This window comes from Pleurodeles waltl, chromosome 2_1 (genome assembly GCF_031143425.1).
Source record: "Pleurodeles waltl isolate 20211129_DDA chromosome 2_1, aPleWal1.hap1.20221129, whole genome shotgun sequence".
NCBI classification, from domain to species: Eukaryota; Metazoa; Chordata; class Amphibia; order Caudata; family Salamandridae; genus Pleurodeles; species Pleurodeles waltl.
Window position 1 is genome coordinate 379,378,183 of NC_090438.1, and position 12,354 is coordinate 379,390,536.

At 44.1% G+C, this 12,354-nt stretch overlaps 1 protein-coding gene across 1 annotated transcript in view; it reads left to right on the plus strand.

Moving 5' to 3' along the window:
- Positions 1-12,354, plus strand: part of TSPAN6 (tetraspanin 6) — a 151,729-nt gene that overhangs the window by 118,352 nt on the left and 21,023 nt on the right. Inside the window, exons 5-7 of the mRNA XM_069212805.1 lie at positions 6,265-6,420; positions 6,630-6,713; positions 6,812-6,901. Of these exons, the coding sequence (XP_069068906.1) occupies positions 6,265-6,420; positions 6,630-6,713; positions 6,812-6,880 (309 nt within the window). The 3' untranslated portion in view covers positions 6,881-6,901. The remainder of the gene's footprint in view (positions 1-6,264; positions 6,421-6,629; positions 6,714-6,811; positions 6,902-12,354) is intronic.

A 12,354-nucleotide genomic window follows, 5' to 3' on the forward strand; every position in this document is an offset into this window, starting at 1 on the left:
AATGGCATGGTGAGCAAAAAAAGATGGATTAAACCCAGATCTGTGACTGTGGGTGAATGTTTGATTTGTTCTACATTCCGTCCATCAACTGTACTTTTTGCACCTGCTCAGGCAAAGCATACATATCTTTCTATAGCTAAATGACTGGCTAATCAAAAGCGCAAATCATCAAAAGTACGTCAACACACGCAGGGCTTCATAAATCTAGTTCACGAACCAGGCTTTTCAATCAATGCTTTGAAATCCCTCCTCTAACTTCTTCAGATCCAACCTTACCTATCCTCAGCTCTCAACTCAGAACTAGGAATAGCTTTCCCGAATACTCCTAGGATACAATCATTCCAGGCACTCATTGCTCATTTTTCGCCAGGTCAACAAGTAACAGTTAAGACCGCCATAAGTCCCCTCTATATGATGGTTTCATGTATAGCCATAGTACCCCATGCCAGACTAAATATGTGTAGGAAGTTGGCTCTGTATGTACTATTTCAAAGTAAGAAATATCATGCACAAGGGTTCCCCTTAGAGGTAAGATAGTAGCAAAAAGAGATAATTCTAATGCTCTATTTTGTGGTAGTGTGGTCGAGCAGTAGGCTTATCAGAGGGTAGTGTTAAGCATTTGTTGTACATACACACAGGCAATAAATGAGGAACGCACACTCAGACAATTCCAGGCCAGTAGGTTTTTGTATAGAAAAATATATTTTCTTAGTTTATTTTAAGAACCACAGGTTCAAGATTTACAATCAATACTTTAAATGAAAGGTACTTCACTCAGGTATCATAGGAACTTTGAATCAGCAAATAGCATGTACACTTTTGGCAAAAATGGCAGCAAGCTATTTTAAAACTAGACTGTGCAAATTTCAACAGTTCCTGGGGGAGGTAAGTATTTGTTAGTTTTGCAGATAAGTAAACCACCTACAGGGTTCAAAGTTGGGTCCAAGGTAGCCCACCGTTGGGGGTTCAGAGCAACCCCAAAGTTATCACACCAGCAGCTCAGGGCCGGTCAGATGCAGAGGTCAAAATGGTTCCGAAAACGCATAGGCTTGAATGGAGAAGGGGGTGCCCCGGTTCCAGTCTGCCAACAGGTAAGTACCCGTGACTTCGGAGGGCAGACCAGGGGGTTTTGTAGAGCACCGGGGGGGACACAAGTCAGCACAAAAAGTACACCTTCAGCGGCACGGGGGCGTCCGGGTGCAGAGTGCAAACAGGTGTCGGGTTTGCAATGGAGTTCAATAGGAGACCCGGGGGGTCTCTTCAGCGAAGCAGGCAAGGGGGGGGGGGGGGGGGCTCCTCTGGGTAGCCACCACCTGGGCAAGGGAGAGGACCACCTGGGGGTCACTTCTGCACTGGAGGTCGGATCCTTCAGGTCCTGGGGGCTGCGGGTGCAGTGTCTTTACCAGGCGTCGGGTTCTTAGAAGCAGGCAGTCGCGGTGAGGGGGAGCCTCTGGATTCCCTCTGCAGGCGTCGCTGGGGGGGACTCAGGGGGGTCAACTCTGGCTACTCACAGGGTCGCAGTCGCTGGGGAGTCCTCCCTGTAGTGTTGTTTCTCTGCAGGTCGAGCCGGGGGTGTTGGGTGCAGAGTGGAAAGTCTCACGCTTCCGGCGGTAAACGTGCAGTCCTTTAAAAGTTGTTTCTTTGTTGCAAAGTTGTTTCTTCTTTGGAGCAGAGCCACTGTCCTCTGGAGTTCTTGGTCCTTTTAGATGCAGGGTAGTCCTCTGAGGCTTCAGAGGTCGCTGGACCCTGGGAGACGCGTCGCTGTTGCAGTTTTTCTTGAAGTGGGGAGACAGGCCGGTGGGGCTGGACAAAGCAGTTGGTGTCTCCGTCTTCTCTGCTGGGCTTTCAGGTCAGAAGTCCTTCTTCGTCTTCAGGTTGCAGGAATCTCTCTTGCTTGGTTCTGGGAGCCCCATAAATACTCAATTTAGGCGTGTGTTTAGGTCTGGGGGGGTTAGTAGCCAATGGCTACTAGCCCTGAGGGTGGCTACACCCTCTTTGTGCCTCCTCCCTGAGGGGAGGGGGGCACATCCCTAATCCTATTGGGGGAATCCTCCATCTGCAAGATGGAGGATTTCTAAAAGTCAGAGTCAACTCAGCTCAGGACACCTTAGGGGTTGTCCTGACTGGCCAGTGACTCCTTCTCGTTTTTCTCATTATCTCCTCCGGCCTTGCCGCCAAAAGTGGGGCCGGAGGGGGCGGGCATCTCCACTAGCTGGAATGCCCAGTGGTGCTGTGACAATGGGGGTGAGCCTTTGAGGCTCACCGCCAGGTGTTACAGCTCCTGCAGGGGGAGGTGAGAAGCACCTCCACCCAGTACAGGCTTTGTTACTAGCCACAGAGTGACAAAGGCACTCTCCCCATGTGGCCAGCAACATGTCTGGTGTGTGGCAGGCTGGTAAAACTAGTCAGCCCACACTGGAAGTCGGGTATGTTTTCAGGGGGCATCTCTAAGATGCCCTCTGGAGTGTATTTCACAATAAAATGTACACTGGTGTAAAGAAATGGCTCCCTGTTGCAGTTACCCCCCACTTTTTGCCTGATACTGATGCTGACTTGACTGAGAAGTGTGCTGGGACCCTGCTAACCAGGCCCCAGCACCAGTGTTCTTTCACCTAAAATGTACTTTTGATTCCACAATTGGCACACCCTGGCATCCAGGTAAGTCCCTTGTAACTGGTACCCCCTGGTACCAAGGGCCCTGATGCCAGGGAAGGTCTCTAAGGGCTGCAGCATATCTTATGCCACCCTGGGGACCCCTCACTCAGCACAGACACACTGCTTGCCAGCTTGTGTGTGCTGATGAGAACAAAACGAGTAAGTCGACATGGCACTCCCCTCAGGGTGCCATGCCAGCCTCTCACTGCCTATGCAGTATAGGTAAGACACCCCTCTAGTAGGCCTTACAGCCCTAAGGCAGGGTGCACTATACCATAGGTGAGGGCACCAGTGCATGAGCACTATGCCCCTACAGTGTCTAAGCAAAACCTTAGACTCAGAAGTTTGATACCAAACTTCCCAGTTTTCAGTGTAGCCATTATGGTGCTGTGGAGTTCGTGTATGACAGACTTCCAGCCCATATACTCTTATGGCTACCCTGCACTTACAATGTCTAAGGTTTTGCTTAGACACTGTAGGGGCATAGTGCTCATGTGCCTATGCCCTCACCTATGGTATAGTGCACCCTGCCTTAGGCCTGTAAGGCCTGCTAGAGGGGTGACTTATCTATGCCATAGGCAGTGTGAGGTTGGAGTGCCATGTCGACTTAGTCATTTTCTCCCCACCAGCACACACAAGCTGGCAAGCGGTGTCTCTGTGCTGAGTGAGGGGTCCCCAGGGTGGCATAAGACATGCTGCAGCCCTTACAGACCTCCCCTGGCATCAGGGCCCTTGGTACCAGGGGTACCAGTTACAAGGGACTTACCTGGATGCCAGGGTGTGCCAATTGTGGAAACAAAGGTACAGTTTTAGGGAAAGAACACTGGTGCTGGGGCCTGGTTAGCAGGCCTCAGCACACTTTCAAATCATAACTTGGCATCAGCAAAGGCAAAAAGTCAGGGGGTAACCATGCCAAGGAGGCATTTCCTTACAATATGCACCTGGTACAAGAGTGCTTAGCGCACCAGTGGACTCATGCGGTGGGTCAGTGGGAAGATCTAGCTTTGGTCGGCCGTCAAGCTTGCCACTCTCTGCAACAACCTTTTTAAAGGAACAACCTTTCCTAGATCCAGTTCCACAGAGAAACATAACAAGTGACTCTTCCCTTATGGACTAGGGAGCGCATAACTGTTGAGGGCCATTGGACACCTAGTCAGAGACATCACTACATAAATCACCTGAAGTTATTAGTTGCTCACCTAGCGCTGAAACACTTCATTCCTCACCTGATTGGCAAGGTAGGCCGCATCAAGACATGATGACAGCCATGGATTGGATTAACTCCAAAAACAAAGGAGCACCAAGTCCCCACAGCTTTCTCATTTAGTCCATACCATTTGTAGGTGGGCTCTCTGATACAACATTCACCTGTTTGCGGAATAGCAGCTGTAGATGGACTGCGACTTTTCATATCTGCTCAGCAGAGGTGCAAGCAAGTCCATGAGTGGGAACTCCACCCATAACTCCTCCTCCAATACTTCCAGTTTTGGAGACAACTACAAACAGACTTCTTTGCCACAGCAGAAAACGCCAAATGCCTAGACTTCGCCTCCAGGTTCCCACATCCGCAGTCCAAGGGCAAAGCACTATGGATGAGTTGGTCTGGGATATTTGCTTATGCTTTTCCACCTTTCCACTGCTTCCGTTTGTGGTTTGCAAACTTCACAAGACATCTCACCTTCATTCTGGTGGCTCCCACATGGGCACAGCAACCATGGTTCACCACACTTCTCGAACTGTCAGTAGTTCCACACAAAGCACTGCTGACCAGGAAGGAACTTCTCAGGCAGAACCTTGGAAAAATCAGGCACCTGGATCCCAGATCCCTCAACCTTGCAATCGGTCTCCTGAAGTCCTAGAATGTGGTTAGCTCAAAACAGTGCATAGACGTTCTTAAAGAGGCACGTAGGCCTGCTACCTGGGCCTGTTACGCTGCTAAATGGAAAAGATTTGTTCACTTGTAATTCCAAACACATTGATTCCTAAGTAGCTAAAGTATAGGACATGGTCTGGTACTTATTTAATTTACATACCTCTGGTATAGTTTTTACATCTATAAGGCTACACCTTGCGGCAGTAGCCGCATATCTACAAAGTACGCAATACACTTCCCTATTCAGGATTCCAGTTGTCAAAGCCTTCCTGAAAGGTGTAAAAATACTCATTCCTCCTAGAGTGCCACCAGCTCCCACTTAAAATCCCAATATTGTCTTAACAAGATTAATGGGCCTGCCATTTGAAACCCCCCCCCCCCCCCCCCCCCCCTCGTCTGTCCCCTCCAGTTTTGATCTGGTCTTGAAGGTAACATTCTTATTCGCTCTCACTTCACTCAGACGTGTCAGTGAGCTTTCAGGTATTAACTTTAGAAGAACCCTTCTGCATAGGGATAGGGTTGTACTTCCCACCAACGTTGAATTTTTTTCCAATGTCGGTCTCACAATTTCACCTAAATTTATTGAACTGCTTGTCTTTGTTTCTCCATTTGCATCCTACAATTTGGCTTTCTGCATCAGAACCGTATACCTTTTGACAAAATTGGTGTGGTATTCTACCCACAAGATTCATTTTGCAGTATAGTTCTAATGCTGTTTGATTTCTTAAGTGAAATGCTTCGCTGCAAAGAAGCCTTATAAAATGTACATGTGATGCATGCTGCAATGCCTTTATTGACCGAAAGAGGAAGTTTTCATCACTTATACGAGTAAAGTGCCTCGTTAAAAAGTTTCCTGAGAAGTCCATTTCTATTGTTATATAGGTGGCTTCCATGCTGATAGCTTCACGCCAACAGAACAAAGAAACTTGATTACTTATCCTGAAATGTCTGTATTTAAGAGTTATGGAGAAGTCACGTTGCCTATTCTATTCATTTACTCTAAGCGCTACTTGCTGGGTACAAGTTTCAGTGTGAACTTGGTCCATCACTCGTTGATTACGTATTCACTTGAGAACACAATGGGGGTAGTTGGGTACACTGCAAGTTTCTAGGAACTCCTAATGATTCAATAATGCAGTTCTTTTATTTCAAGTTCATGCGTTTGGTTTCAGCTAACACGTTCATGTACTCTAACAATTTGATATGTTGAACTTAGTGCACTTTACATTTATCTTCGTTCCATTTTGAGTCGCCTCTTCACTTGATGTCTTATCGGTGTGTTCCAGCCTTCGTTTTCTAAGTATTAATGGGCAAATATTTTTCAGTGGTTGGAAGATTGAATGCGGCTGCCCATAAAAATAAGTAACATGCCTGCAGTGAATTGGCAGACCTGTCCCATGTACTTCCGTCCATTACCAGCTTTCACCTAGAATGTATGGATTTGCCAAGGTCCTAACGTATGGGCAGCTTTCCAATCATGTTAGTAAGGGTCAAACACGTAGGGAACTGAAGAGATGGTACAAACCTATGTAGAGGTCCTCTCGCATTACCCTTATTGTACTTCGGATCCTACTATAATGCAAAATAATTTTCAAAATGTTGGTGCCTGATTAAGTTTCATTCTTATAGCAGGCCGAATGAATTCTTGTGTATACTATGAATATAGTTCTTGTATGTAGTTTGTAATGTGTAGATCGATGTTCTTCTGTTTATCATAAGATTGTCTCGTTGTTTAGTTGCACTGCTGTGGAGTGGAGGACTACAAGTACTGGGAACAAACAGAATACTTCAAGCAAAAAGGAGTCCCACAGAGCTGTTGCACTCAGGTCGGGAACTGCACGGATGCGGACATGAAGGATACGAGCAAGATCCCAGAAAAAGTATTTCAAAAGGTGAAGTTTCCAACAAAGCAGTCAACCGTTTGGGGACTAGCACGCAAAGTCTCAAGGACACATAGCCATGTGTCTAGAGGTGTCAATTCCTTTTAAAAAAAAATTCTAAGAGATGGGAAGCCAGGATAAATGTAACCATCAATCCATCCTCTGTGAAAAAGGTTCCTTGTTTTGGCATAGCTTTTTGATACATTTCTTTCACTTTTTAGGGATGTTTTACACTTGTGACTTCAGTAATGGAAGAAAAAATTGGCATTGTGGCTGGAATTTCATTTGGAATTGCCTGTTTTCAGGTATTTTATTTTAAAATGGCTTATTTTGCTAAACGTTTGCACATGCTGTGTTGTTTCACGTCTGATACTCATTATGTATTTACTTTATCTGCCCATAGCTTATTGGTATCTTCTTGGCATGTTGTCTTTCCCGCTACATCACAAACAACCAATATGAGATGGTATAATCCCCGTCCCCATGGACCAAGGTATGGTAGTATCTGACGCGAGAAAAATAATGTGTGCACCTGTCTTTTGTGTTAGACATACCTGCAAGAAAGTGTTTTTAGAGTTCCTGGGATCAGAAGATTTCTTTCAAGGTCTTGCGATGTCATCATAAATCGCTCCTATGATTTTTGTTTTTGAAATATTTTCCTCTGTAAATATTCATGCAAGTGTGTTGTAAAAACAATGAACCTGAAGCTAGTACATTTTCCACATTTATTTTACCGATAAATGTACACTTGCCTCACGGGTTTTAAAGCGAGGAGAATCCATGTACAATACATCCCTCATACAGTGCACCCGCATGACATTAACATTTCAGCACAGGTACAACTATTCAGAGTTTCATTAGGAAAACGTGGCCCTTTTGTTCTGCGCACAGCTATTGCTCTGGTTTCAGGATGGGCAGCATTAAAGATCAATCTAAAGAAGACCCATCTTCTCATTTTCCGTTATTTAAACGTAAATACAGAGAAATATATATGCTTTCCTGTCTGTATTTATCTCCAAAAATCTGTAGAAAACTGGAAGCATTAATCACAAAACACCTGGGACAGGAGTTGTCTGTGAAGTACGTAGGCATCTTGATAGTCATTTCTAAACAAAGTCCATAAAAGCGTACTGAGAGGAATGTTGTATTTAATGGGCCTTAACATTAACACAAGGCCAAATTATACATGTGTGTATTTGATCTTTAGATTTCTTTTATCCGAAATCCCCAAGTGGCAATGGAAATATTCAACAAAATGTTTTACTTCCTTGTGGCAGCCCAGTGAGGGAATTCCCGTGCTCTACTTGTCTGCTTTAGAGAGCCTGCGAACATCTGAGAACATTTCCTTTCATACCTTTAATACTCTGACAGAGTTAGGAGTCTGAAGCAGCGGCCATCATGTTGTGTATAACCTGACAACTGACTGGTTTAACCTCATTTTACCTTCAGGGAGATGAGCCTGTCGGGAGTTGTGTAGACCACAGCCTCTGTCTGCACTAGACTAGAGTAGTGCTGCCTGGCTTGCGGAGGAGGTTGAGGACAGCTTAAGTTGAGACATATTTTGGAAATATGCTCTGTAACAGTGAAGTTTGTGATCTTTGAAACGTTCTTCATTTGCCTTTCCATGATAATTATTTTGTTTATGTTGCCCTATCCTTCTGCAAACCGCTCAAATATGCTTGCTTTGAGTTCTTTGCCTTCAGAATTGACTGACATGAAATCTCCCCGCAGAGTTTTCAGCATTGTGAAAGAACTGTGCAAATCGCCGGTTTCTGCTAACACCGTACTCTCTTCACACTATCTCTCCAGAGTTCTTTCATGATAAGATCAATAAAACGTACCTCTTCTTCAACTCATCTACTTCACTACTGTTCCACCACTTTCCTTGATTGCTGTCCCTCCTTTGGCCACTTCCATTGTGCTTACAAACACTGATACACTAATTCTTTCTCAATTATTTTTCCTCTTACTGTACACCGTCGTCTCCACCTTCAGACACGATCATCTCTGCATCCCTACGTGTCTGACATCCTATGTTAGGCTGCCAGCACATTGAATCCTGTTTCTGTACAACTCCTCACTGGCATTAGTCGTAGTTTACGCAAAAATAAAAAAATAAAACCACAGCTCTTCCATCACTTTTATACTCCTCTCCCTTGTCCGTCTGCTATTCTGGGGAAAGGATGCTAACAATTTGTCTCCTTTGTCAGGAACAACAGCCATCATTGCCACCTCTGATGATATTGGATCAAAGTAGCAGAGCAGCCTTATTCAATACTGTTTCCCACATTGTTATTAATCGTTTTCTTTGATAAGAGATTGGGAAAATGGCTTCACTCATCCCTAGTCCACAGATCCCGAACAGTTCTCATTCCTCCTCACCCTTTCCTTTCTTGCCACCTGTACTCCAAGGTTTTCCCTGAGCCCTACATTTTGCAACATCTACATCACCTCTCTTGCCTTGCTTATTTGCTCTACTGGATTTAATGTAATGTTGTATGCAGATATACTATGATACACAAATTGTGTTCTTTAACAACGACCTTAATTTTATCCAAGAAAGGTTCCAGTATTCCTTAGTGGCAGTCGCATCCCTGGTTGTCTGACAACTGCCTCAAACTTAACAGCAAGCAGACCGGAGGGCCTGATGATGGGTGGTTCTCCCATTAATCAACACAACTGTGCTCCAGTTGCCTCTGCCAAAAATCATGGCTTCAACTTAGATTCAGCCCTCCCTTTCTCTTCAAAAGTAGGCCAAGTGGCTTGTTCCTTTTATCTGCGTATGTTACACATGATTATCCTCCTCCTTTAAGTATTCATCAGGAAACCTTTGGTCCAATCAATTGTACTTTTCCTTTACGTACGTCTTTTATTCCTTCCATTGCTTTTTGGTAATTCTGAACGCTGTTGCCATTCTCACTCTGAGACTATCTGATTGTAACAAAGTCACCTTTCTTTAAGACCCTATATCTTTCCATCAAGCTCTTCATTTTCCTGGGTATCTTTCCTTAAACATCCATTCCTGCCATACCTAATGGATCATATACGTCATTATACCTTTGCCTAACTCCTTGCTTCAAGAGATCCTACCTGGAAGATTGTTTTTTCACTTTCCTTGTTGCTAAACATTTTACCCCTTTTCCACTTGCAATGCATTCACCAGATAAGTATCCGTCAGACCATAAGAGCCCTAAGGTATGGCACTGCTAGCTTTCTTAAATTCCTCTTATCTGAGCCAGGCATTTCTTAGTGCTAGAATGCCATCTGAGGCAACAATTTTGTGTTTATAATTAATTCATTCTTGAACCGCACTTGTCTTTTCCTATTCCCATATCTCTTTGAGTAAATGGTGTTTCATACTGCACACACTTTGAACTGAATGACCTGAATGTAGGTACTCAGTTTGGGAGATGGGAAAACAGGTACACAAAGTGATTTTCTCCTGATTACACAATATGCTGAAGTGAGAAAGTTTAAATTAGAGCCCGTGTTTGTATGATGTAGGTTTCCAATCTCTTACTTCTATCCTTTGACTTTTTTATTCTCTGTATTATCTACTTACATTATTACCCTTGCCTGTCTTCACTTTCTTTCCAGATCTTCCCCCTCTGACTTCACTCTCTACATGTATTTACCTCATCCTGTCATACTTTGTCTCTTCTTCTCTTTACTGTTTCTTCTCACTACTTCTTCTTTCTTCTTTTCCGTAAACTTTCAATGCTCCTTTCCCCTACCCAACGCCTGTCGCCTTCATTTCTTTTGCCCATCACCTTTGCTTTGTTCACCCTCTGTCATCTTATTCACCCTTACTTCTCCATTCACTTCCCCCTTGTCCTGTTATGTACTCATCTGACACTGCTTTTCACTTTTTATTTCCACCTCCTCTATACCCCCTTTCTACTTTTCCATCTCATGTTTTTCTTTTTTTTTTTTAAAAAAAAAAAGCTTGTTAGGTTTTGACACAGTCAGGCCCATGTTGAACATTTGACTGATTATTTCCAAACTTCTTCCGATCCGATATTCAGGCATGGGGCATTGAAGGGCCAGTGTCATTCTGCACTGTGTGTTTCTTCCCAATCACTGCTCCTCTCAAGCTGTCCCCACCCCTTTAACCTTACCATGCGTCCTTTGTTCCTATCTCTACCATTCACTCCTTTTTTTTTTTTTTTTTTTTTTTTGTCTTACCTATATAATTTACTTTGCATCTCTCCCTGCATTTCATTCTTACCTCTTTACCCCATTCTTCAGTCCTTTTCTCTACTCTTTCCCCCTCTCTGTCCTCTCTTTCCTGTTGTCTTTTCCGTTTCTGCCCCTTCCTTTCATCTTATCCTACATTTTTCTAATGTACTCTTCCCCACTGGCCAACACCATTGTGGTATGCTCATTTAATCAGGATATGTGACACTTCATGGTCTTTATGGCCTCAAGATGTCATGCATTCATTATCTGGGTACTGCCCTGAGTGTAGGCAGGATAACAAAAAGTGTGGCATGGACTCTGTCTTTAACAACCAGCTAGTACAGCAGAGTTTTGTGCGGCAAGAGGAGGAGGTAAGCTGCTGCTGCACGTTTACTGTCATCTCCACTTCTGTAGGATAGAAAGGGTTGCTAAAGAAACATTTTGGTTTGTCAGTCTTTTAAACAGAAAGCTCTGGCTCCTAAATATCTTATACTGATCTTGGAAACGATTAGGAGAGTATGACTTTAAAGAGTAATGTTATTTGAGTTTCTTCTATATATAGTGTCACACATAATGAACCATAAGAAATTTAAGGTTGATCTCATCCTTCTGGTTATTCAAAATTCCATTCTTCTTCGATCAGTTTGTCATGGTCCAACTCAATCCTGTGATGTGTCAATACGTCATTCAAGAAGTAAGCTATTTAGTTAGTTTACTTGGAAGGCACACTGCATCACACCTGTAGCATATCCTTAGGCGTGAATGCCTTTACTGATGTGATTGTTGAGATTCTCCAGCACCGATTGTTTAATTGTCCTTTGTCGAGCTGAGAGTTCCACTGTGATATTTGTTCAGCAGTAGAAAGATAACACATTAGAAACAGCTCAAAGCGGTATCACATGAATAGCAGTCACCTCATTAGAAAGGACCTGAACTTCCACCAGTGAGGTGAAAGCGCACTGAACTCCACTAGAGGCAGCCATACTTGGTTTCCATTGCACGACATGTGGGAGTCCCTCTCGGAGTTCTGTTTATAAACTATTTTGTTCGTTATTGATCAGTCCCCACTATTTGGCATTAAATCAACCTATGCTATGTAGTTTTTAGGTAGTGGCAGACGGAAAAGCGTTCCTCTCAGCAAGTGGCTAAATCATTGAGTGAATACCATTTCAGAGCATTTGGCTTGTATGAAAAGAGAGTAGAGGAAACGTGAACTAAAGAAGAATCCCCCCACTTAATCTGATTTAATGCCAGATGTACCACGAAAGTCGTCATCTCAGGCATAGCCTAGGAGGAAGTACCTTAGAACTATTTACTCGTCCATAACCACCTCCTTGACAGATGCATCTGTCTCCTGTTCATCTACCTTCAAGGCCCCATCTGAGCTGCTCTCTTTGCCAACATCTGTTCCACCGTGGACTGCACGTGTCCAAGTAGACTCCAACAGCACACCCATTGACGACTTCATCATCGACAACACCTTTTTCAACCAAAACAAACACCGTCATCTGCATAGTCACTATGGACGGAACCAATATCATCAGCGCCATAAAAGAAAGACTTGATCTGTCCTCAGCACGTGTCAAGCATACATAGGCACCAAAAGATACCTAATCTACCAAAGTCAGACAGACGTTGCATACAAAATTCCTGGACACCAAATGCCCTTTAAGGAGGCACCTGCCCACCTCAACTTTATGTGAAGTTCCAGAAGGAGGATTATGAGGTGGAGTATGCACTTTGAGGGGTGCTGTCAGGAGGAGGAAA